Source organism: Oryzias melastigma, linkage group LG17 (assembly GCF_002922805.2).
Source record: "Oryzias melastigma strain HK-1 linkage group LG17, ASM292280v2, whole genome shotgun sequence".
Classification (NCBI taxonomy): Eukaryota; Metazoa; Chordata; class Actinopteri; order Beloniformes; family Adrianichthyidae; genus Oryzias; species Oryzias melastigma.
This window is the reverse complement of record NC_050528.1, coordinates 5,974,139-6,000,556: the sequence shown is the minus strand read 5'-3', so window position 1 is coordinate 6,000,556 and position 26,418 is coordinate 5,974,139. Positions and strand designations below refer to the sequence as shown.

Genomic DNA, 26,418 nt, shown 5'->3' with positions numbered 1-26,418 from the left:
CATCTATTAATCTGTCGTTTTAGTTTAACGTTCACTTCTTAATGCCCATCCATCGAAAGATTACATCTAGGATTACACGTTTAGCTGCAGTCATTTGAAGAATCAGAGGGAAACATGAGAGGTACTTTGGGGGGATTTAAGACTTATGGTCATGGTTAAATATCCAGTTTATTCCTATCAAAATCCAATATTCTGAGTAGCACCAATTCCATCAGAACATTTCTTTATTTTAGTCTGTTTATTTATTACTTCACTTGTTGCCAAAATGTTTTTAGGCCTTAAGAGGATTTGATTCCCCCGCCCCCCGCATATGTTTCTTTTATTCCTCTCATTTTTTTTTTGGACCATCTTCCAAATTTTCCCCGCATGAATGTTTTTGTCATTTCCATAACAGCGCGCTAATACCTTTTCCTCCGTTGTAGTTGAGTCTGCAGTCCATGTCCATCATCCTGTGCGTCCTCCTCTCGCTGGTCATCTGCTCCATGAGGAAGCGGTCCATCTCTCTGTAGGCGTGGTGCAGGACCTGTCTCTGCTCCGTCTGCAGAGCGATGGCCTGCTCCAGAAGGCTCAGGTTCACACTCCCGCGACTCATATCGAGGCCTCTCTCGCGGAGGCCCAGAGCCCAGCTGTCTAGCCGGGGAGGCCTCTCCGCCTCCCCCTCGCTGTCCTCCTCTGCGGAAAGCAGCCTGTATCTTAAAGCTTCGGCGGGGAAGTTGCTGACTCGGCCGATGGATCCGGGCAGCTCTCGGTGGAGGTCTTCGCAGGGGCTGTTTTCTTTGGCAGACAGGGAGAGGGGCTCCCACTTCGCCATGTTTCCGTAGGGGCTCCGCGGGGATGATGCGCCACTCATCCTGTCCTGATTTTGGTCCTCTTCCTCGTTATTGAGATCATCGTCATCCTCCGCTAATGCACCTTCGGATGAGTCCACCTCGCATCGCGGAGAACCATTAGAGGTGACTTCAGACCAGCCGAGCGGGCTGCAGGACCTCGCCGCAGCGCCGTTGATTCCTTGAAAGTCTGAAAAAAACGACAAAACACATTTTGATCCTCTTCAGCTTTAGCTTGAATCCTTTTAAGGGTTTAAAAACTCTTCATAAGGAAAAACATGTTTGCCTCTAAAATCAGGAGGATTTATAAGAAAACAGGTTGCAAGATTTGCCAGTAAATCTTATGTTAAAAAAAACATATTTTCCACTTCAACATGAAACTTAGATGTGAATTTTTTTTTAAGACAGATTTAGAGCAAGATTATAAAAGGATTTACATGTTCGGAGGGCCTCAAAACATCATTTTCTTTATTACTTTGCTGTATTTTTGAAGTGCGAGCTGAGCAGCAACATGTTGTCAAGCCACAAACCTTGATTTTAAAAAACAAGCAATTGTTGTTTCTAGGAATGGGAACACAGAAAGTGAAGAGGATTCCTGAAAACACAGATGGAAGACCGGGGAAAAAAAACACACAAACAAGGAGATATAAGACGGAAATCTCTGCAACATGTTGATGTGGCAGAAAACAGACGAACACTTCCATCGCTGTCTAAACCGCTTTTATCGGAAGAGCAAGGATCACCAATAAAAATTACAAATTACTAATACAATTAGTAATTTGTCCTTTAGAATCTACTGGAATTATGTTGATCCCCAGGTGTTAAAGGGTTAAACTGTTAAAAAAAAAAATGTAAAAAAAACTTAAAAACAAACAATTTTAAAGACAAAAATGTGAATTTTGAGATCTAAATGTGTCAAAAAATAAATTTATCGAAGAGTACTACAATAATTCTTAAGTATAGCAAAGACAATACACTATAGATCAGATATGTAACCTTTAATGCTAAAAAAAATATTTTTTTTACTTAGTGAGAGGCACAAAATTCCACTTTAACGTTTAAAAAATACATTTAATTGATCTTTTGTGAGCCTAATAAGCCAATAATTTATAAAATGTTATATATATAATTAAATTATATAATTAAAATATATTTATATTATGATAAATTAGAAAAGTGTTAAAATTCATTGTTTACTTTTGACAACCTCACATATTTGTCCTTTCAAAATAAAATACACTGGCTTCTTTTGATCTGTCCCTGTATTTTTTAATCTGCTTAAAGTAATTTTAACAATTTTTGGTATTTTATTCTCATTTTATGTAATCTTGTAAAAACAAACAAACAAAGAAGCCCAGCTAAGGACAAATGCTACAAACTAGCTACAGCTAAAAGTGATATCTGCATGGGACTGCTGTTCACAGTATGTTATGTTTTAATATCTGTCATTGTTAATAAATAAATTCAATTCAAATAAGATCCTCCTGCTGCAGCAGATTGATTTACCCACTTTTAGCGATTCAAGCAATCTTGCTATGTTGTTCAGGACGTTACTGCTTGTATTTTTGGTATTCATAAACTTTATAGTTTTTAAAATTTTTGGTGAAATATGCCCCATAGGAAACGAATGAGAAAGTCTAAAAATTTAAACATTTTACGATTAGCAACAACCCTTTAAATATATTCATGGGCTATGTTTTCATCTTTTAGAGGAATTTTACCTAATATTTTAGCAACATGCTAACGTTTTTGGCTAATTTGTTATCTACTTTTTTGTTTTTTTAGGCTAATTTAGAGTTTAGCTTCTATTTTAGCAACAGTCTAACGTTTTTAATTCATTAATTTTACTGGGGAATTTTATTCTAATTTGAAATTTTGCTAATATTTTAGAAACATACTAACGTTTTTGGCTAATTCGTTATCTACTGGGTTTTTAGGCTAATTTAGAGTTCAGCTTCTATTTTAGCAACATGCTAACGTTTTTAAATAATTTAGTTTACTAAGGAATTTTAGACTATTTTGGAGTTAAGCTAGTAATTAAGCAACAAGCTAGCCTTTTTTTTTTTTTGCTAATTTGGCCTCTGCTGCATTTTTTATGCTAATTTGGAGTTAAGCTAACATTTTAGCAACATGCTAACGTTTTTGGCTAATTTGTTACCTACTGAGGTTTTTATAGGATAATTTAGAGTTTAGCTTCTATTTTAACAACAGGCTAACATTTTTGACAAATTTAGTTTACTGAGGAATTTCAGGCTAATTTGGAATTTAGCTAACATTTTAGCAATTAGCTAGTTTTTTGGGTGGATAATTTGGAGTTTAGCTTATATTTAAGCAACACAGTAAATATTTTTACAAAGTTTGCATGTATTAGGGATTTGTAGCAATTTTACTACACATTTTTTCAGAAATCGAGGTTAACTTTAGCGCTTTTCATAGTTTTTAAGTGAAATTTAGTCTTTTTGCAAATTTAACATTTTGCAAATAGCTTTTGCATTTTCAGCAAATCCCTTCAGCAATTAAAGAAAACAGCGTCACCATTTTCAGCAAGAAGCTTCAGCATCTTCAGCTACTACTTTCAGCAAAAAGCGTTCACTCTAGTATTATCGCAGGGAATTCAACTTTTCTTGGTATTTCTAGTTTTGCTAGCTTTATAGAAGTACAGCTGGCATTAATATCATATTCAAGACTTTAGTGGTAACTTATCCCACATGGCCAATCAGAACTTGTGAAGATTTCTTTCAAAAAAAGTCAAAAAGTAAACTTAAAGTACACTTAGACTACTTTTTACAAAAATGTTGGCATGCAAACGGACGATTATCTCCAAAATCCTATTTTTTAATTCATATTCGAGCTGCGAGCAATTTAAAGAAATGTGTGGGAGAGACAGAATTAAACTATTAAACTGCATTTGTTTTTTTTCCATCTTATTTTGCTCCTAGTAATTGAATTCGCTGTGACCTCAGACTGTTTTAATGTAAATCCCGGTGCACAGAAAGATGCCAGATGACTGCGAGAAGCCGCTGATCGGAGGAGGCAAAGAGGGTTATGATGATCCCTCCAAAACAACACTTTATTAAGACCACTGATCATATTAAGTCATGGTCAGTGATTAACAATGGAAAGCTATCATCTGGATTGATTCAAGCAAATCTCTCTTGATCCATTCAAACTTATGCTCTATTAAAGCTCTTTGGACTGTGGAGATTTTTTTAACTTTTAGTAAGCCGAACTGGATTTCTGTATCCACTTAAGTGGCCTGACATTAAAGTCCAAAGCAAAGTAGGATTGCACAGATTGAGAAGATAGACAGACAGGGATTGTGACAATCAGATCACACTCACTCCATGGGCATAAAGGCATTAGTGGAGAACTTAGCGACCAGACCAAAACTTAATCCTTTAACATCCCAGGCATTATGAGGTTTACATAAAACAAAACTACTTCTGGAAATAAAAAAAGACGATTTTGTGCAAAAACAAGCCTGTCAATTCTTCTGAAAGACGAAATAAAAGAGCAAACTCTGCTGAAAGCAAAATTACAGCCAGTTCTATGTGTTTACACTGATGAGGCAGAGCGACACAGGTTTTTGTTTTCCGTCCAGAAGGACTCCCAGGCCTGACACAGCCATACATGCAGTCAGTCAGTCAGACGAACACACACACACAAGTGTGGTGAGAAAAAGGAAAGAGATGGAGGAGAAAAAACTTGGATCCCTCCGACGGTTTGTGTGTTGGAACAGGTGAACAGTTTGTACTCCAGAATAGCCATTACCAGCACTCTGCAGCAGGGCTGCAGTTGGCTGGAGTTAAACGCTCAACCAAACAAGCGGCTTATTTTTTTCCCTCTCCCTTTTTTTTTTTTGTTAAAATGCAGATATGACCGGCTTCCATCTAAAATTAAAAAAAATATATCCCGACAGTCTTCGCTTCACTTTTCCAAGTGGGAAAAAAAAATCCAACAACAGCAAAACATGTTCAGAATATGTTCCTTATTTGTTTAACACATTTTAGACTTTTTTATATTTATATATTTCTGGCTGGATTATTATTTTTCTGCAAAACAGCTCTGAAAATATCAGGAAAAATAAACCTGGTGTTGCAAAGTGAATTACTCCGATAATTGTAATGTAATATGAACCCAGAAAACAAATAAATTCAATTTCCAATGAATCCACACAATTCAGTGAGCTACTATCCTGGTCCATTAAACTACACACATGTGTACTATAATGAGCTGTAGACATTATGCCTAATTATGTATTAGACCGTGTTAGAGGGGCTAACAAAAGCTTTTGAAAGGGACAATTACGTTTGTTGCTTAGTTACATCGTTAAAAATATACCAAATCAGAGCAGATTATGGTGGGCGAGAATGCACATGTACGACTTTATTGGCAAAATGCACAAAATTTAGGAAAAAAAAGGAAAACTTTTGTGTTTTTTTTAGCTATAGTGAAAAAAATAAACTTTTTTTGCCGGAACAGAGACGGAGAAAACTAATTTGTTTTTCACGACGGCTATCTTCAATAACAAATAAAAGAGAAGGACGTCTAATATAAATGAAAGTGAACTGGTGAACGCCTCCATTCAGGTCGTCATTGTATGGACTCAATGGGTTTGGACTGGCTATTGTAGACGGACAGATGAGGGGGTCTGAAAGCTGGCCTCATCAAGAGGGGGGTAAAGCCACGCCAAAAATATCATGGCAGATCAGCTGTCAAAACTTCAATTTGTGGACAACTAATACGGATCCAGCAGTGTAGTCTTTCACTTCCACTGCACAATGACTGCGGCTGCTTGGCTGACGGCGGAGGGAGGGAAATAAGAATGCAACAGATGGGATTTTAAAATTCAGCGTCAATTGTTCATCAAAACAGACAAAACAACAGGACATCTGTTTACCTGCTGGAGTGTCAATGTTCCTCGGCTCTTCTTTGTCCTGTGGCGGTGCCAGGTCCTCGCTCTCCTCTTCACATGCCTCGCTGGGACTGTAGTGGCGGGGCTTCATCAGCAGGGACTTCCTCTTATTGACAGGGGCACCCTGCACCCCTTCCTGGGCGCTCCTCTTCCTCGCCATGGACGCATATGGGCTGGACAAAAAGCAAAGGGAGGTTAACCGAGACCTTGTGCTGCTCATTTGTGATGTCCAAAGATACAAAAAATATAGTTTTTTTATGTGTTATGGAGCTAAAAGCTTCTTTATGAATCCAAGACCAAAATACTTCCTTTCAGGCGTGATGATAAAAGAGTCTTTTCACAATAAAAGCTTACCTGTGCGTCTCCGTGATGCAGTCGGCCAACCCTTTGAAAAAAGAAATAAAAGATAAAAATATGTCCACATCAACTCTTTACTTTGGTGCAAATTAAATCTTACGATAAATATTTTAGAGATAAAACTTCCTGTCTTTAAGGTTGAACTCCTCTTCAATTTTTACAAAAGCGTAGTATGAATCTCATTCAAGAGTTTTGTCAAATTTGGACAAATTTGTGACAGAAAATTCACATTTTCATAAATTTTATAATAATTCACTACAGGATCTTTTAGGAAATAAATGGAAATCTAACACTTTCATCAAACTATTATGAACTTGTGCTAAAATGGCAAATAACATTTGGAAAAAGTGGTTAAAAATAAATATTTGTCACAGAAGCTAAAGATCTTTTTGTAAAAATTTACATTTTCATCGAACTATTATAAAGTTTTGCCTAAAATAGCAAATGAATGTGGATACATTTGACAAAGAAGAACAATTTGTTACATAAAATTCACATTTTCATCAAACTATTAGAAAAAATACAAAAAAATGAATAGAAACAATGCTCAAAAAATACAAATAAAATTTGGAAAAATTGGTCAAAAAATAATAATTTGTTACACAAAGTCAAGATTTTTTTTTTTTTTAGAAAAAGCTGAAAATCGAACCATTTCATCAAACTATTACTCTGAACTAATATGATGCTTAAAATGGCAAATAACATTCGGAAAAAGTGGATAAAAAGAAAAAAAATAATATAAAATAGATAACTTAAAAAAAAAAAAACAAAGTTTTTATCACACTATTATAACAATTTTGCTGAAAAAATAGCAAATAAATTTAGAAAACTTGGTAAAAAAAATAGAAAATTTGTTACATAAAGTAAATGTATGTTCAGAAACAGTGGAAAATTTTACATTTTCATCAAACTACTATAAACTTTTATCTAAAACAGCAAATAAATGTGGATAATTTGACTAAAAGGAATAATGTGTTATATATATATTTCACGTTTTTCATCAAACTTTAAATGTTTTCTTAAAATAGCCCATAACATTTGGGAAAAGGATGAAAAATAATATTTTTTGTTAAAAGATCTTTTTGGGAGCTAAAGAACATTTCCACCAAACTATTAGAAACTTTTGCTAAAAAAAATGAAATTTGGAAAAATTGGTCATGAAGTAAAGATTTTTTGAAAACAGCTGAAAATCTAATAATTTCATCGAAAAAGTTATGCTTAAAATGGCAAAAACTATTTGGACAAAAACAAAAAAAATTGTCACATAAAGTAAAGATTTTTTTTAAACTCACATTTTTATCAAACTATTATAAAACTTTGCTTAAAATAGCAAATAAAACTTGGAAATGTTGTTAAAAAAATCAATATTTGTTACAAAAAGTGAATATATGTTCAGAAATTACATTTTTGTCATCCATTTTTGCTTAAAAAAGCACCTAAAATTTGGAGACATTGAACCAAAACAAATAATTTGTCTCATAAAGTAAAGATTTTTTTGGGAAACAGAACTATTATAATCAAACTATTATAAGATTTATCCTAAAATAGCAAAAAAAATAATAATAAAGGGATAAATTAGACAAAGAAGAATGTGTTACATTAAATTCATATTTTCAACAAACTATAAATTTGGGAAAAAAGTGGATAAAAATAATTATTTGTTACAAGATGTTTTTGGGAACTAAAGAACTATCTCATCTAACTTAGACATTTTTGCTCAAAAAAGCAATTAAAATTTCGAAAACTGGTCCTAAAATATTAATTTGTTACATAAAGTAAATATTTTTTTGAAACAGCTGAAAATCTAACATTTAAAATTACAATTACGAATTTATGCTTCAAATAATTTGGAAAAAGTGGACAAAAACAAACAAAAAAAATGTCAAAGTTAAGATCTTTTTTGGAAACTCATATTACTTTCACACTATTGTAAAATTTAGCTTAAAATAGGAAAATAAAATTTGTAAAAATGGTTTAAAAAAATAAAAAATTGTCACATAAAGTATATGTCCAGAAATAGCTGAAAACTTTAAATTTTTATCATATTTTTTTTTCTTTAAAAGCACATGCAATTTAGAGAAATTGGACAAAAAGGAATAATTTGTCTCATAAAGTCAAGATATTTTTGTAAATAATCAGAATTGAGGTTTTCCAATGGCGGACTCCTCTTTACAAAAGCGTGGCAGTTCCCATGAATCTCATTCACGAGTTCCGCCGCCGCCGCCGCTCCCCACCAGGCAGAACCAACGCTAACACGTTTTTTTTTTCTGCCCAGATGTGGTAACAGCTCCAGCACGAGGGGGAATAAGGCCTCGGAGGCCCTTTCACTTTAGAGGTTTTTCCACACTAATTTGAAGCTTTTAATGAAGGTATTCCCATCTGAATAATGAAACGGCGGCGCGGCGCGGCGCTCTTCAAGAGATAATATGTACAGCTGGCAGTTGTAAAGTTGGATTGTTGAACCGACACCCCCGTGGAGATGAAGTGGAACGCTCACCTGAGCTGCTGTGACACCTTTTCAAGGTTTGCTCCTCACCTTCAGAATCCATCTGGAAGAAAAAACACCGTTTAACCCTTTAACTCCAGGGTTTATGTTCTGTCGTTTTTCAATTGTTGATACGATCAACAGAATCCAGTAGATTCTGAAGGAGAAAAGCCGCTTTTCTCCTTCAGAATCTACTGGATTCTGTTGATCGTGCTAACGGTTAAAATGCTACACTATGTTAAAGTTTTTCTGGCGTCGTCCCAAGTGTTAAAGCACATGTCAAAGTCACGGCCCGGGGGCCGGAATTGGCCCTCTGGGTAATTATATCCGGCCCTCCAGATTTTTTTTTAATTTTTGCCTAATTTTGACAAAATATATTTTTTCGGACAGTAAAATTAAAAAAAAAAAATTACGAAGAAGGTTCTCACAAGACTAGCATATTGGGCCGCTTTTCTCCTTCAGAATCTGCTGGAATTATCGTGTTAACGCTTGAAAAGTTACAGTATGTTAAAGACTTTTGTGTTAAAACAACACATTCTCATCCCCAAGTCGTCACTTATTGATGTTTGGTTAAGGATCCCTACGTATCACTTTTTGACGTTTTGGGTGTCCTTAAGTCGTCGGTTTTTGATGTGCTGGTTGTTGGTAAACTCAAGGGGACGCAAACCTCAGGGGACCGGACCGGATGTGGTACCAGATGCGGACTGGTCCTCGAGATGCTTTCAGTACCGGTACCCTAACCCAGTACTGGTACACTAACCTTAACCCGGTGCTAGTTTGTGTCCGGTACCACATCTGGTCCTGTGTCAGGTTAGGGTTAGGGTACCGGTATTGGGTTAAGTGTAACTTAAACCAGTTAAGCATCACTTAACTTGGTTAAATGTCACTTAACCGGTGCTGGTTTGTGTCCGGTCCGAACCTGGTACTGCATTTGGTACCAGTTTGGGTCCTGTATCGCATTTGGTTCGGTGTTGGGTTAGAGTACCAGAACTGGGTTAAGTATCCCTTCACATGGTTAAATGTCACCTAACCCAGTACTGGTTCGGGTCTGGTTCATGCCTGGTACCGCATCTGGTACTGGTTCAGATCCAGTACCACATCTGGTCCGATTTTGGGTTATGGATATGGTACCGGTACTCGGTTAAATGTCACTTAACCCAGAACTGGTTCACGTCTGATTCTTGCCCATTACTGCATCTAGTACTGGTTCGGTATCTGGTCCGGTGTTGGGTTATTGTTAGGGTACCGATACTGGGTTAAGTGTCAGCTGGTTAAATGTCACCTAACTCAGTACTGGTTTGCATCCGGTTCTCGCCCGGCACTGCATTTGGTACCGATTCGGGTCCAGTACCGCATCTGGTCCTGTGTTGGGTTAGGGTACCGGTACTGGGTTAAATGTCACTTAATCCGGTTAAATGTCACTTAACCTGGTACTAGTTCTCACCAGGTTCTGGCCTGGTACTGCATCTGGTCCAGTGTTGAGTTAGAGTACTGGGTATGGGTACTGGTGTGCTACGCGTCGTGGTACTGGACCGGTTCTGTTCTGTTCTGAGGTTGGGGCCCCGTGACTTCATGGGAACAGTCAGCAGGTCAAAAAGTGACGTGGAGGGATCCTCAACCAAACATCAGTATGTGACGACTCGGGAGGGAGAACGAGTCAGTGACGACATGTGAAAGAGTTAAGGCCCAGGGGCCGGATCCGGCCCTCTGTGTAATTATATCCGGCCCTCCCGATCAGTGGAGTCGCCTGTGTTAAAGGGTTAAAAATAAATAAAAAAATAATCCATATTTTTTTTTCCACATTTTCAATTTTTCCATAGAATCAGGTTCTCTCCAGACTAGAAGCTCACGGCGCTTTTCTCCTTCAGAATCTGCTGGAATTATCGCGCTAACGGTTAAAAAGTTCGAGTATGTTAAAGATTTTTGTGTTAAAGGGTTAAAGCCAATTGAGAATCTTTCATTTTATTATTATTATTATTTCCCACTTCGATTCTTAAATTCTATTCCATCAGAAAGAGCTGCTAAAAACACATAATATGCAAACACGGCGGCAGCAAAAAAAAAAAAAAAAAGTTTCAAAGGCGCGTAAAAACCTAATGACACCGAATAATGTCATTTAAGTACAGGCGGCGCCTGATAGTGAGTGTTTTGACAAAAATAGTGTTGAAAATCCATCCACTCTCACTGGCTGTTGCTTGTGGATCTCAAATAAAACCTATTAAACATAATTATTCCAGGCTGATGGTGGCGTTTTGTGGTCACAGGCCAGTGAAATCTATGAGTCATAGGATATGCTGTTACTTTTCCCGGTAATGGGAAACATGACTCCTCTCTCTCGTTTGCTGTTGTGATTGAAGGCACTGACCTGTCATACATTTATAATAGGGGAGCAGGTGTGGCAGTGATGGACCTTAATTTCCTTTAATAAACCTTTTATGTGCCACACTCTTAATGCCACGCTGGGCCCTCAGAGGTCCTGCTCATAATAGGTTCATTACTTTTGATTACTGCAGCCTATTGAGACAAACAACTCCCAAACACTATAGATTACATTCTGCAAAAATGAACATGCCTTATTAGTTGGGAACACTTTTTCCACAGCAGACATCAATGTTTTTGTTGGTCTTAAGGCAAAATGTTTTCATGCAGACCGAAAATATAACATGGACATTAATCAAAGTTCACATCATGTTATCAGTGAGGGAAAATATCACCACTGAGTCACTCTTGAGGTGACATTTTAGAAGTGTCACTCAAATCTATTTTTTAAACTGTTTTTGGTATCACTGGACATGTTGTAGGGTTGTAGCATTTCACAAGATCATCTATCATGCAACTAAAAAGAATTTTTTTTTTTAGGTTTTTATCAAAAAACACATTTATTTCTTATAATCGCCGCCACCGTTTGTAATATATATTAATAGTAAAGGAAGATATGTTGAATGGACGCCTGAAAATGGTTTACGTTCTGCAGCAACTGTCTCTCCTTCTGTGGCGACACATAAGGAGAATTTGATTTGATGACAAATAACAATATAGAAAAAACAGTTGTGAACAATTTGTTTAAAGAGGAGAAGTCATTATTGCTGACAAACATCTCGCATATGTCCGTAGAGCTGCTAGTCTGGCGTGAACCTGCTTTATTATAACATCTATTAACAGTGGAAAGAAAAATATGGATTATTTTTATCAACCCTTTAACACAGGAGTGTCAAACTCAGTCCAACGTTAGGTTGTGGGCCGAACAGGATAAACATTTATTGAATGCGCTAAAAATAGATTTTCAAAACGTCAAAAACGCAACTTTTGAACATGACTATGAATTAAAACAGGCAGGAATATTATTCAAGAGTAAATCAACCTTAAATAACTTTCAATATATTACTCTTTGTAAGAATTTGTTTCGTCAAAATTTGTCAACAAGTCAAGTTACCCGGAGGGCCGGATCTGGCCCCCGGGCCATGACTTTGACACGTGAGGCGTCGTTGGTGACGTTTAACATACTGTCTGTTTTTAACCGTTAACACCAGAGCTCCGGTGTTAAAGAGACATTAATAACAATCCGGCCCTCCGGGTAATTCTGTCCGGCCCTCCGAATCCTTTTATTTTATTGTTATAATGACCCCATGTTATCTTGTATATTTCTAGCTTGCATAATTTTGACAAAATATAATTAATGGAGAGTAAACTATTGAAAGGTATTTAAGGTTTAAGTTGATTTATTCTAGAATAATATTTCTGCCTTTTTATTATTTATAATTATGTTAAAAAGTTACATTTTTAGTTTTAAAATTGGGTATTCTGCTAGATTATTTGACTATTTTGACATTTACTGAGATTTTTTAGGTAATTTTGGAGTTTAGCTAATATTTCAGCAACATGCTGCTTATTTTGGCTAATTTAGGCTTTTTTTTCAGTTTTTAGGATATTTCGAAGTTTAGCTTTTTTCACCTAAATGCTAGTTGTTTTGGCTAAACTAAGTTTTTTTGTTTTTAGGCTCATTTGGCATACAGATAATACTATAGCTGGCTATCAGCTTTAGCATTTTCACTATAAACTTTAGTATTTTCAGCTATCAGCTTCAGTGTTTTCAGCTATTAACTTCAGCGTTTTCAGCTATTAGCTTCAGCGTTTTCAGCTATTAGCTTCAGTGTTTTCAGGTATTAACTTCAGCATTTTCAGCTATCAGCTTCAGCTTTTTCAGCTATGAGCTTCAGTGTTTTCAGCTATCAGTTTCAGTGTTTTCAGCTATTAATTTCAGCGTTTTCAGCTATTAGGTTCAATGTTTTCAGCTATCAGCTTCAGTGTTTTCAGCTATGAGCTTCAGTGTTTTCAGCTATCAGTTTCAGTGTTTTCAGCTATTAATTTCAGTGTTTTCAGCTATTAGGTTCAATGTTTTCAGCTATCAGCTTCAGTGTTTTCAGCTATGAGCTTCAGCGTTTTCATCTATTAACTTAAGCGTTTTCAGCTATCAGCTTCAGCGTTTTCAGCTATCAGCTTCAGCTTTTTCAGCTATGAGCTTCAGTGTTTTCAGCTATCAGCTTCAGTGTTTTCAGCTATTAATTTCAGCGTTTTCAGCTATTAGGTTCAGCGTTTTCAGCTATCAGCTTCAGGATTTTCAGCTTTTAACCTTAGCATTTTCAGCTATCAGCTTCAGCATTTTCAGCTATTAATTTCAGCATTTTCAGCTATTAGGTTCAGCGTTTTCAACTATCAGCTTCAGTGTTTTCAGCTATTAACTTTAGCATTTTCAGCTATCAGCTTCAGTCTTTTCAGGTATTAACTTCAGCATCTTCAGCTATCATCACTAGCATCTTCAGCAGCCAAATTCAGCTTACAGCATTCACACTATTATCGCTGGTAATACTATATGTCTAGTTCATAATTATGTTAAAAAATTATGGTTTTAAAGTTTTAAAAATGTAGTTTTAGAGTTTTTTAAATAAATGTTTATCTTGTTTGTCTTGTAAGGTGTGTTTTGGATTTTGGAAGCAATATTTAATATTTTCTTTAGCCAAAAATAAACTTTTTTGATCTTTTTGTGATATTTTTCAATTCACCAGCACCTAAACTTCACTTCAGACAGATACCTCAGACGATTGTGGTTTCCTGAGCGCTCCAAAGGACAAGATGCCAGAATCCAAGAGCTCGCCCCGGCTGATGCTGTCACGCTGGTTCTCTCTCAGGAAGTGATGCTGTAAGTCATCATCTGGAAGAAGAAAAATGACAAAAACTTTCAGCTCGTTTCTCTATACGTTAGGAGACATCTCCGACATGGAGGGGGGAGGCGGCGAATTAATATTTCGCAACATGATGCAAATTGATTGCCTGACACAGATCAAATTGCTTCCTTCTAATTAATACAAAATATCCAAGAGGGAAAACAAGGACGAACACAATGAGTACATTAAGCCTTTTCACTTCACAGATCTTATTTATTTCTGTATACTTCCTTAATTATGGCTCAGGGAACATTTCCACAGGAAAAAACAACCAAACGAGGGGGGAAAAGGGGGTAACTCAGGGGGGGTCGCAGCATTCAAACCCCTGTCATTAGCATATGAAAAAGACTTCGGCTGCTGCTGTTGGAGCCGGTTTGCTGAATCATACTCATACCTAGCCATCACGCGGCGCTCCTCAGAGGGCCGTTTTCCCCGTTTTTCCCTTCAGGGGTGAGGAGGCAGCCTGATGCTGAAAACGGGGGTTTCTGTGTGCTAATCTGGCGTCTAACTGTCCTTGAGCCCAGCCCATTCCCCCTCTAACCCCATCTGCCAGCATTCCCACCACCCAGCAGAGAATGGGGACACAGAAAGAGGGGGACCGTCCCCGTCCAGCAATCATGAATAACCATCACCATCAGCCACCGTGTGCGGAAACGCCCCGCGCCGCTGACGTTACACTCCAGCCACACACTGGCGTTTTGTTGTGAGGGGATGCTATTATTATTATTTTCATATAATGCCTTATTAATACAGTGCAGCTGCTGTGGATATTCATCGCTGACCTTGAGTCTTTGTGTCCCCCCTGTTCCCAGCTTATCCGTGCACTTGGGACGCTCTCATGTAATTAACACAGACATTATTGTGATGGAGTAAAAAAAAAAAAAAAAAAACTCTGTGCTGATACCTCATCTTTAAACCAATAAAGCAAACCAGAGTAGCAAAGTAAGATTCTGGAGCCCATAAAATTAATTGCATTATTTACATTTCCTTTAGATAGTGGGGACGGGCGAGATGATAGAAGCAAATGAGATTACGCAAAATAAGATTTCAAAATGTCAGTGCTGCACTCCCAACCGACCAACTGTTTTGATTAGATTACTCTTTAAATATAATTACCGTCTGCGCGTGGAAACAATGCATACATAAAAAATCTTTTTTTGTCTCCACAAGTCTTTTTCTCTTAACCTTTCTTCAACAGTATCATTGTGAATTATAGGGAGCGGATGGGTGCTCTGTGCAAGGTCACTGTCTGGTGTCTACCCCCCCCCCCTCTCCTTGTTTTTGTTTCCTCTTCCAGAAGCACACTGAGCGAAGGGTTAAAACTGGAATGGATTTAATTATGGAATGAATGGAATTATAATGCGCCTGCAGCAAGTTTTCCTCCTTATTTATTAAAGCAGCTGATGGGCCAGGTTTGATGAGCCACTTCTGGCATAATTGAGTCATCACACAAAGAGGGTTCCTCGCATTCAGAGGGGTTTTATCAGCAGCAAACAGACCTGATTACTGGCAATTACACTCTGATCTAGGGGAAGGAGGAGAAAAAAAAAAAGGGTAAACGCGCGGGGTAACTTTTGTGTTTATAGTTTACCCCGGGAATAATTTTCACATTAATTTTACATGCTAAGTGTTTTCTGTTTATGTGTAACAAAAAAGCAAACGGCAGCAGATAAAACCTTTTTTCACTTTCATACTCCCTTGTAATGAAGGTCTAACTGATCACAACCCCTGTTCACGCCATAGGAGGCTCGGAGGAGAAGCTGAAACCGAAAAAAAAAAACATGGTGGAAGAAACGTGGCGGCGCGGAGAGGGCGAGTTTGTGGGGAAAAAATAAAGGACACGAGTGATTGCTTTTGCTGTTTTTCATTGAGATGCAAATGGATTCGTGGAGAGTAAATTAAACCTTGGTCAGAGACTCAAATCAACTTCTGTTCAAAGAGTATTTAGATAAACAATTTGCCTTTTGCATTTGCATGAGGTTTATTGTTTATTTGTTTGTTTGTTTGAGCCTCCAGTAAACTTCTGTGTTGCATTGTTTTCATTTCTTGCCATTATTCGGAGAATAATTCACATTTTCATCAAACTATTGGAAACTTCAACAAATAAAAAGTGCATAAATTTGACAAAAAAGAATCATTTGTGACATTAAATTCACATTTTTGTCAAATGATAAACTTTTTTATTAAAATACCACATACAACTTTGGTATCAATCAAACAAAAATAATAATTCACTACAAGATCTTTTTGGAAATTAATTGAAATCTAAAATTTCCATCAAACTATTATAAACTTATGCTTAAAATGGCAAATAACATGTGGAAAATATGGATAAAAAGAAAGATTTGTCACAAAATTAAAGATCTTTCTGGAAAATTTTACATTTTGATCAAACTTTCAGAATCTTCTGCTTAAAATAGAAAATAAATCCGAAATAAATTTAACAAGGAAGGATAATGTGTCACTTAAAATTCACATTTTCGTCAAACTTTAAATGTTTTCTTAAAAGAGCAAAAAAAGGTGGATGAAAAATAATTATTTGTTACACGATCTTTTGGGGAACTGAAGAAAAACTAAAATTTTCATCAAATTATTTTAAACTTTTGCTCAAAAAACGTAAAATTTGGAAAAATTGGGAAAAAAATGTATATCAAAATATTATAAAGTTATGCTTAAAATGGCAAAGAAATTGGAAAAAGTGGACCAAAATGAATAATTAGTTACATAAAATATAAAAGATCTTTGGAAATTCAATTTTTGTCACTCTAATATAAAATGTTAAACACAATTTGGAAAAATTGGTTAAAAAAAAGTTACATAAAGTAATTATGTTTTTGGAAATAGCAGAAAATTTAAATTTTTTAGCAAACTTGGATGAAAACAAATTATTTGTTATGTAAAGTATACATCTTTTTGGGAAAAGCTGGAAAAAAATCGCATTTTCATTAAACTATTACAAACTTTGGCTTACATTAGTGAATAAAATTTAGAAAAAGTGGAAGAAAATTGATAATTTGTTACATAAAGTCAAAATATTTATGGGTACAGCTGGAAATTTGAGTTTTCATCAAACTTTTGCTTCAAAAAGCAAATCGAATTTGGAAAAAGTTTATAAAAATCAATAATTTGCAACATAAAATTAAGATTTTTGGGGGAAATAGCTGATGAATTCATCTTTTCATCGAATAATGATCATTTTTACTTAAAATAGTACAAAAAATAAGGATGAATTGGATGATAATGTGTCACATGAAGCAAATATACTTTTGGGAAAAGCTGAAAATGTGAGGTTTTCATTAAAATGCAAACAGAATTGCACATAAAATTTGGAAAAATTGACAAAACGGAATATTTTTCACATAAAAAAAAAGATCTTTTTGGGGATAGCTGAAAAAATCATATATATTCATCAAACTAAAGAACATTTTTACTTAAAATTTTAACAAAAAAATTAAGAAAAATTGGACGAAAATTAATCATTTGTCCCATGATGTAAATATATTTTGGGGAGCAGCTGAAAAATTTAATTTTCACCAAACAATTAGACATTTTTGCTTAAAACAGCAAATAAAATGTGGAGAAACTGGACTAAAACAATTATTTTTGACATAAAATAAAAATCTTTAGCTGAAAATTTCACATTTTCATCAAACTATTTTACATTTTTGCTTAAAATAGCACAAAAAAATAAGAAAATTGGATGAAAATTTGTCACATTAAGTAAATATATTTTTGGGAGCAACTGAAAAATTACATTTTCACCAAACTATTAGAAATTTTTGCTTAAAACAGCAAATAAAATATGGAGAAACTGGACTAAAACAATTATTTTTGACATAAAATAAAAATCTTCAGCTTAAAATTTCACATTTTCATCAAACAATTAGACATTTCTGCTTAAAACAGCAAATAAAATATGGAGAAATTGGACTAAAACAAATTATTTTTGACATAAAATAAAAATCTTCAGCTTAAAATTTCACATTTTCATCCAACAATCATACATTTTTGCTTAAAATAGCAAGTCAAAAACTTGTCATTTGTCACTTGAAGTAGATCTTTTTTCCCTTGCAGTCATGTCTGGGCCTCTTTAAATAACTAAATCTTAAAGGAAACCTTCTGCCAACAATTTCTGAGCATCCCTCTGTGTGATAGAGGTTTCTGGACTGATGCAGACACCGGCAAAATCTTGAAGTCAACTGCGATTGCAGATATAACAGCCTCACAGCTACCCTGACGGCCAAGCAAAGTGTTTGTGCCTTTTGCCAAAGAGTACTTTTATAGAGAAGCGTATTGGCATCTTATCACTTTTCCAAGACAGAGATGCCACAATAAAGGAGAGCAGCTCACAGAATTCTTAAGAGACAATTAGGAAGCTGGCTAGCTGCTATCGCTTCAATGATTTGTTATGATGGCATAACTACAGGGGAAACTTGTTATTGGACGGAGTTAGCAGGAGTCCCATGAAAGAGTCAGATGGTGACACCTTTGCCGAGGTGATTTATGAATGTTGTAATCGCTTTCCAAAGTCATCCCAAAGCCTTTTCCTCTAAATTGAGTTCATCTGGAGCTGGACCACACAAAAGGCGGCCGGTCCAGATTGTTTCTTCTGACATCAAAGAGCCAATTTCTGTCTTTTGACCACATTTCTGCTGCTTTTAGAGCCTCATCTTATGAAAAAGATTGGATGATATGCTGCTTTATTTGTAAATCAATCCAACAGAAAGAGAAATAAAAAGGAGGGAAAGAAAGTCCTCTCCCACTATCCATCGATAAATGAAGCGGCACAAAATTCCCCGGTTTGGCCCGCCTCCAGCACGCCAAACCGCTCTTATGTCAGCCTCCATCTTTGAATTATAACACGAACATGCTTTTTCAGACCTCGCTAATTTGGGGGACAGGTGTTTGGGGAAAAAAGAAGTTCCATTCCCGGTGCAACAATGAGCGGAGTAATCCTGCCCATTGTTCCTGCCCCTTTCATGGAGGAGGTTGCGTGAATGCTACCAGGTGGTCTGCAATTTGTAGAAACGTAGTAACCGTTCCAGCTAATCCCACCGCCGCCACCACAAAAGGCAGGTCTCCAGTGCGCCGGGGCCCTTCGGAGGCAAAGGAAAAAGTTTACCTCCAACGCTCGGCGCCTGAAAAGGGAGTCGGGAGCAGTGATTCCTAATCAGATTGCACTGAAGTGAACAGCTCGCATGGCAGCTGTAGTTTTCCCAGGGTTAATTACCTTTCACTGCTCCCTCTAAATGAGTCAGCTGTTCCTGTCATTAAACAACGCCACTCTATCTCTGCTCCTCTGTCCCCCGCGCATGCACGCGCGCACACGCCGAGAGCCACACCTTTCACTCACCCATTTTGGAATCAGAAATTATTAGTTCCATATTAGGGGGATTGATTAACTCTACAAAAAACAAAAATAACAACAAAAAAATGGGTGTTGTTTTTCAAGTCGGCTCCAAAACACTTGATTTGAAACAGATAGGACACATGTGTTAAAGTCACGGCCCGGGGGCCGAATCCGGCCCTCCAGGTAAATATATCCGGCCCTCCAGATCTTTTCAAATAATTATTTAATTCATTTATTATTATTTCATTTTATTTTTGTCCCCTTAACACCATTTAACATTTATTGTAATTTTTTAATTATTGACACGTTCAGCGTAATTCCAGTAGATTCTGAAGGAGAAAAGCGGCTTTTCTCCTTCAGAATCTACTGGAATTACGCTGAACGTGCTAACGGTGAAAAAAAGTTCCAGTATGTTAAAGATGTTGTGTTTAAGCGTCACCGACGACGCCTCAGGTGTTAAAACACACGTGTCAAAGTCATGGCCCGAGGGCCGGATCCGGCCCTCCGCATAAGTATATCCAGCCCTGCAAAATATTTTAATTTTGACAAAATATATTTTTTCACGGAGAGTAAAATTACGAAAGTTCTTTAAATCGATTCATTCTGGATTAATATTCCTGCCTGTTTTATGTGAAAAAGTTACGTTTTTAAAGTTTAACAAATTTATTTTTAGCGTGTTTGATAAATGTTTATCGTGTTCGGCCCGCGACCTAAGGGGAGTTTTGGATTTTGGCTCCTTGGGCGATCAAGTTTGACACCCCCTAGTCTAGTAGTATCCATCAGTGACACTAGGTTTCCATTACATTATGTGTCAGTCATGGCCCGAGGGCCAGATCCGGCCCTCCGCATAAGTATATCCTGCCCTCCAAAATATTTTAATTTTGACAGAATATATATTTTCACAGACGGTGAAAATGTGAAAATTATTTAAATTGATTCATTCTGGAATAATATTCCTGCCTGTTTTATGTTAAAAAGTTCAGTTTTTAAAGTTTTACAAATTTTTTTTAAGCGCGTTCGATAAATGTTTATCGTGTTCGGTGAGTTTTGAATTTTGTCCCCCTGTGCGATCAAGTTTGACACCCCCTAGTCTAGTAGTATCCACCAGCGACACTGAGTTTAGTTTACATCACGTCTCAAAGTCATGGCCCGGGGGCCGGATCTGGCCCTCCGTGTAATTATAGCCGGCCCTCCAGATTATTTTATTTTTTAAAATAAATGTTTACGGACAGTAAAATATTGAAAGTTATTTAAGGTTGATTTATTGTGGAACAATATTTCTGCCTGTTTCGATTCATAGTAATGCTAAAAAGTTACATTTTAAAAGTTTTAAAAACATATTTTTAGTGTGTTTCATGAATGTTTATCCTGTTCGGCCCGCGACCTAAGGTGTGTTTTGGATTTGGACCCCCTGCGTGATTGAGTTTGACACTCCTTGTCAAGTTGTATCCATCAGGGACACTGAGTTTCCTTTACATCACATGCGTCACAGTCAAGGCCCGGGGGCCGAATCCGGCCCTCCGTGTTATTATATCTGGCCCTCCAGATCTTTTCATTTTTAACTAATTTTGACTAAATATATTTTCATGGAGAGTAAAATATTGAAAGTTCTTTAAGGTTGATTTATTCTGGAATAATATTCCTGCCTGTTTTTATTCGTAGTAATGTCAAAAAGTTGTTTTTAAAGTTTAAAAACTTTTAACATTTTCAATAAATGATCAGATCATTTCATTTTAATGTTATTAAGGCGCCTATTTCTAACTTGTATATTTTTAACTAAATACAAGTTTATGGAGAGTAAAATACTGAAAGAACGGCGGCTCATTTGACCGTAAAGGATTGTAAATCAATGAAAGAGCATTTTGATGTTAGCTTTGATTATTTTATCAAGAACTCTGAGAAACCAATGATTGAATGTATTGATCACAGTCAATAAACATTGGAGAATTAGCTAAAAGAGTCTTTGGTGAACTGGAAGGAGAAAGAATCAGGATTTTGGAGGAAGTTCTGTCCATGAAGATCTTCACTTCCTCGGATCAGAACCAGACGGCTGGACATTACCAACATTGATGGATGCTTTTATGTAGCAGCGGTGAAGATTTATGCTAGAGAGACTCAGAGCTATCATAATCAATCAGGGGCGGAGCTCCAAAAGCCACGCCCCCTCAGAGGAGACTTTGGAAACAGAGGCTTCAGATTAACATGAAAAAAGGCTTTTAAAGACATTTAAATTGTTGGATTTTTGTTAAAAACGTCACAATCATAATTAAAACACTACTGGGAACGTCTTTTTTCTTTTTAAAGAAAAAATTGGCATAAGAGACTTAGAGGTTGGAATAATATTCTTGCCTGTTCTTTTAATAGTTATGTTATTGTTTTTAAAAAATATAGTTTTCATAAACTTTGATCCTGTTTGGTCCACGACCTAAGGTGTGTTTTGGATTTCGGTCCCCTGTGCGACTGAGTTTGCCACCCCCGATAAAGGAGATCTGTGCACACAAACATGGCGACTTGTGCTGTCATCAACAATCTGTCTGCTCGCTGAGCTCAGGATGTTGGGGGAATTTTAAGTGATTTTTGCCACTGTATGCTAAAATCCCTTGGCCACCTGGATTACAAACTCTAGTCCTTTAACTCATGCCAGTATAAATCCGTGTTAACTCGGATTTACCTCTGGCATATGAATTCTCAATCTGGGTAAGCTTTGTTTGGAATGAGTCAAACAGAAGTAAAGATATCTGCAGGCGAGTCCGTTTCCACGAAACCGGCGCTCGGGCGCAGTTCACAGAAACGCCGGCTATCAGGGCGCTTCAAGACGTGTCGTCTTACAGCCATTCACATCCAGGTGGAAGTGAGCGGCGCTGCCCTGTAAAACCCAGGTAACCATGGCGACTGATGTAAACTCACAGGGAGCGCACGCCGGCGAGGAGTTAAATCTGGTCGCACACATCGAGATTTCGCATTGATCACTGTCAGGGAGGCGTTATTTGCTCAGTTGTTCAAACACGAGTCCTGCTCCGCTCGCAAAGTGATCACCATGAAATAAAATATGGCACGAGCAGCCTGGAGGATCTAAATTAAGTATTATCAAATCTCTCACATTCACACTCACACACACACAGTTAAGCCAGACTATTTTGTACTTAAAAGGTTAGCTGTGCTGTTTTGTGAGTTTGATCCTTGCTTGCCAAATCAGCAGATGGTCCATGAATATGATTATATGCATCAATAAAAGGAGTAATCTTTGACAAAATGTAAATTTGACTTAAGTCCAGGTTTTAATATGCGGCATGGACTTTAACCCACTTTTCAGCTTTACAGTGGAGCCTGATAAGCTAATGCACTTTGAATTTGGTAAAGTGATCTCTGCTGATGCTGCAATAAAACTGTTCTGACGATAAAAGTTGAATAAAAAAGGAGGAAAAATATCTACTCTGTGTGTGTGTTTATCTTCATCGTCTAAAATGATCTCTTTGACAAAAGTTTAACAACTACACCAGAAAATCTGTGTATGAATTAAGAAAAAAAAGTAAAGTTTTCGCAGTTTTCAGAAGTTAAAGATCAAGTACAAAAAAATATATCTGCTAGTGACCCCGGCCACGAATCTACTTATCAGAGCCTGAGGCTTACACATCTCAACACAGAAAAGCAGAGCGGCTTGTCTCCTACATCTAAATGTTCTGGTGTTAGCAGTTCCGACCGGGCAGAAACACAAGCTCGACTTACCGTGCCCCTTTTAGCCTTTGTTTCGCATCATTCAGGGACACCGGGGAGGAGACGGAGCAGAAGGAGATGGAGGTGGGATGCAGGGTAGTCCAGAGCCTCGCTACTGCTACTGCTGCTGCGAGAGTGTGTTTTTGGCCGCTCTGTGTGTGTCTGTGTGTGTGGAGGGCCACTGTGATTTTCCCCAGAAAGGCTGAGTTTTTTCTTCTCTTTTTTTTTAAGCCTTTGTGTCATTCACTTAACAACCAATCTCATTAGCTGCTGAGCTACAATGAGCTGAATTATTTTCTGTGTAAATACACCACATCCTCAAGGTAAGATCTTAGATTTGTATTTATATCAACACATTCAGATAAAAAAAGTCCCAAATATGTTGCTTTTCAATTTTTTTTTACGCTATTAACCCCTTAATGCCCACTGTCTCAAATATGTGACAAGCCAAATTAGCCATAAAATTACTTACATGTAGCATTTAGTTAAAAGCAAAAACACAAGTGAATATATTTTTTCATAGCTGAACGTTTAGGGGTTAACACCTGAGGGTCACCGGCGACGCTTAAACGCGATTTTAAAGGGGAAAAGCGCCTATATCTACTGAAATTATGTTGATTGCGTTAACAATTTAATAGTTACAGTAAATGAAAGAACACAAACGTTGAAAAAACATAAAGGGTTAACAGTAGGGCTGGGCGATACAACGATAACGATAGATATTGCGATATAACTTTATCTAGTCTATCACGATAGACTTTTATTTTGAAGGGTCCGAAATTGATACTCGCCAGTAGCGAGCATTTTCTTCTATTTATCGAATAAAAGTTAGAGAGTTAGTTAAGTAAATGTTTGTTTTTAAGTATTTAGTCTTATTTGCTCTCGTTTTTGTAATTTTTTTCGCCACCATTTCCTTCGTCTTCGCGAAGGAAAGCTCACGAGCCACCGTACCTCCGCGGTTACCTCCATCTTCTCTGTGTAATGTTTAGTTGATGAAGAAGCGGAATATCCGATGACTTTTAACGGGAGCCAGTCAGAACTGGAGTACAAACCCGCTAGATGTATCGCAGAAATAGAAAGTTTAGTAAAAGTGTTGATTTGGTGACCGCGAAGTAGCACTAGCATGATGCTAATGCTAACGAGCTGCTCCGTGTGAAGCCTTGATGCGTTCAAGGACCAGTTTACGGTAGGACAATATTTCACTGAACAGCTTTTTAAGACGTGACGGATAAATACAGCAAAATTTAATTTGTAGGACATTCATACATTTGAAAAGAATATATAATTAAAGAATTGAATCCATTGTATATTAGCAGCTGGTGTTACACAAAAATGCAACCTTTTTTCTCAGTGTTTGAATTTGAGTTTACAGTTAGACGTATTCATACAAATTATATATTTAAATTTTCTCAAAGGAAATTCAGAAAAAAGTTATTTCTTTGTAAAATTTTGTTATAATTTTATCTTTGTTCTGTAAAACCTAAAAACATTAGTATTTATTTGTATAATTAATTATTTGTTTTATAATGGAACTGAGGAAACAGTTTAGTGGTATATTGTATTTGTTTTCTTTGAAAACTTTAAAGCTTTTGCATTAATTTTAAGCTTAATATATATATATATATATATACACACACACATTTTTCAGTTATTTATAAAACTATTTGCATGATTTTCAGTGCATCTGTTGTGTTAAAAGTATGATAGGAAATAAATATTTAAATCTAAACTACCTGCTGATGATTATACATTAGTTTTTGAGCCGCAGAGTGTTCAAATACAGTTATTTAGATTATATCGTGATATTTATCGTTATCGCACAATATAGAAAAGAGACATTAACAAGGAAAAACTTGACTTTTCATTGATTTTATTGGCCTTTCAAAATCTCAAAAATCAACTTTCGCCCTTCCACTAACCCCTCCATCGCGGAGCTTGTTTTCGGGGAGCCACAAACGCCCGTAAATTGTAACCATTGAAAGCGCTCAAAGTCACGACAGCTGTCCAAAAGCATCGGGGGACGTGTCCAATGGCCAACTTGACCCTCGTTAGAAAAACAAAACAAATACAAAAAAAAAAGCTGCAGCCTGGGAATGCCGAGCCGGGTCACTGGAGATTTTCCAGACAAACGCCGCACAGGGGAGGGAGGCGGAGGGGAGGGGAGGAAGAATAAAAAAGGACAGGCTCAGAATCTCATTTTAACAGACCGCACACAATCTGGGCTCCCACAGAACTATCTCTGCCTGACCGCTTTCTATTTATCCCTTATCAGTGTTTACCAACCGCTAGTTTTCTTTCATTCACACTGTGAGGCAGTTCTCTTACTATCAGTCAACAGCTGACACCGTGGAACAGCCTCAAAGGCAAGAGGAAGGGATCAAAACTAAACCAAAGCTGTTTAAACAATACAACAGAGGAAATAAATTCATAAATCCTAATTCTTCCCAACCCACAAGGGTATAAGCAGATCCTTTATAGTTAGGCCAACAAACACAAACACAGCCAGTGAGGTACATTACAGTCAAGGTAAATTCGGAAAGGAATTTTTGCATGTAATATTAATTGGGAATATTTTATTTTTGCTAAGTAGACGCAGATTTATCGTGCTAATTCATTTTAAAGTGAATGTTTTATTAATTTGGACAAATGCAGCTAAAAATTACAGATTAAATCTAAAAATAACAGTTTTAAATACTGTTTAAAATATTCCCGTGGGACTGTTTTTTTTTTTTTTTATGTTTAAAAAGTTAAGTAATTATTAAATGCATCCCTTCGCCAGCTGCTCAGCAGCAGATGGATCATTTCTCAAACATTTTTTCAAATTAAATCCACATAATTTGTTTTCCAGGATTAACTGGTTGAAAGTTTGAATGAAGGGAACAGGTAACGCAAATGATTTAAATTAGAAAAAATGAGAAATTTTTTCACATATATACATTTTTAAATTTAATATATTTATTCACTTACAACAAATAGACAACTTTTTGTTTTGTTGCTAAGCGAAGGAGTTGATATTAGTTGGACGGCAGGTACCATGGACAGCTCCTGGAGGCAGAAAGAGGTTACATTAATGTGTTGTGTAGCAACTACCAAGCCAGGGCTTTGAGGAGGAATAACGCACCTTACTTATCACTACTTTTATTTACAAACTGTCTCAACCTTTTTTAAAAAAGTTAAACACTTCCTTTAGTTTGTACAACCTCAAAAACAACTTTTTAAATTGAGTTTTGAGCTGCATGGTGGTGTAATAAATGCCGCCCTTATCGTATATTCAAGTTTATTTCATTATGCAAGAAAATAAACAAAATAAATGATAAATATAGCATTTTTGAGTATATAACAGATTATTTGTTAAAATTTACTAAATAGAAATGTCTCTAAAATAAACCAAAAATATCAAATCAATTTGATCAAATCAGGAGAAATTTGAGCTGATTTCAACTTTAAAAAAATATACATTTTATTTATAAAGCACTTAAATTAGACCCGAATAAAAGCATTTAAAAAAATCAAATAAAAATAGATTAAAAGTGTATTCTCATAAAGTA

At 36.4% G+C, this 26,418-nt stretch overlaps 1 protein-coding gene across 2 annotated transcripts in view; it reads right to left on the bottom strand.

The window, feature by feature from the left end:
• The window catches only part of st18 (ST18 C2H2C-type zinc finger transcription factor), a gene marked incomplete in the record, with an annotated part of 67,013 nt that overhangs the window by 22,207 nt on the left and 18,388 nt on the right, over positions 1-26,418 (bottom strand). For both annotated transcript variants that reach the window (XM_024274258.2, XM_024274259.2), the window contains 5 exon segments: positions 406-1,017; positions 5,728-5,915; positions 6,097-6,127; positions 8,597-8,648; positions 13,675-13,793. In XM_024274258.2, coding sequence (XP_024130026.1) covers positions 406-1,017; positions 5,728-5,915; positions 6,097-6,127; positions 8,597-8,648; positions 13,675-13,793 — 1,002 coding nt within the window.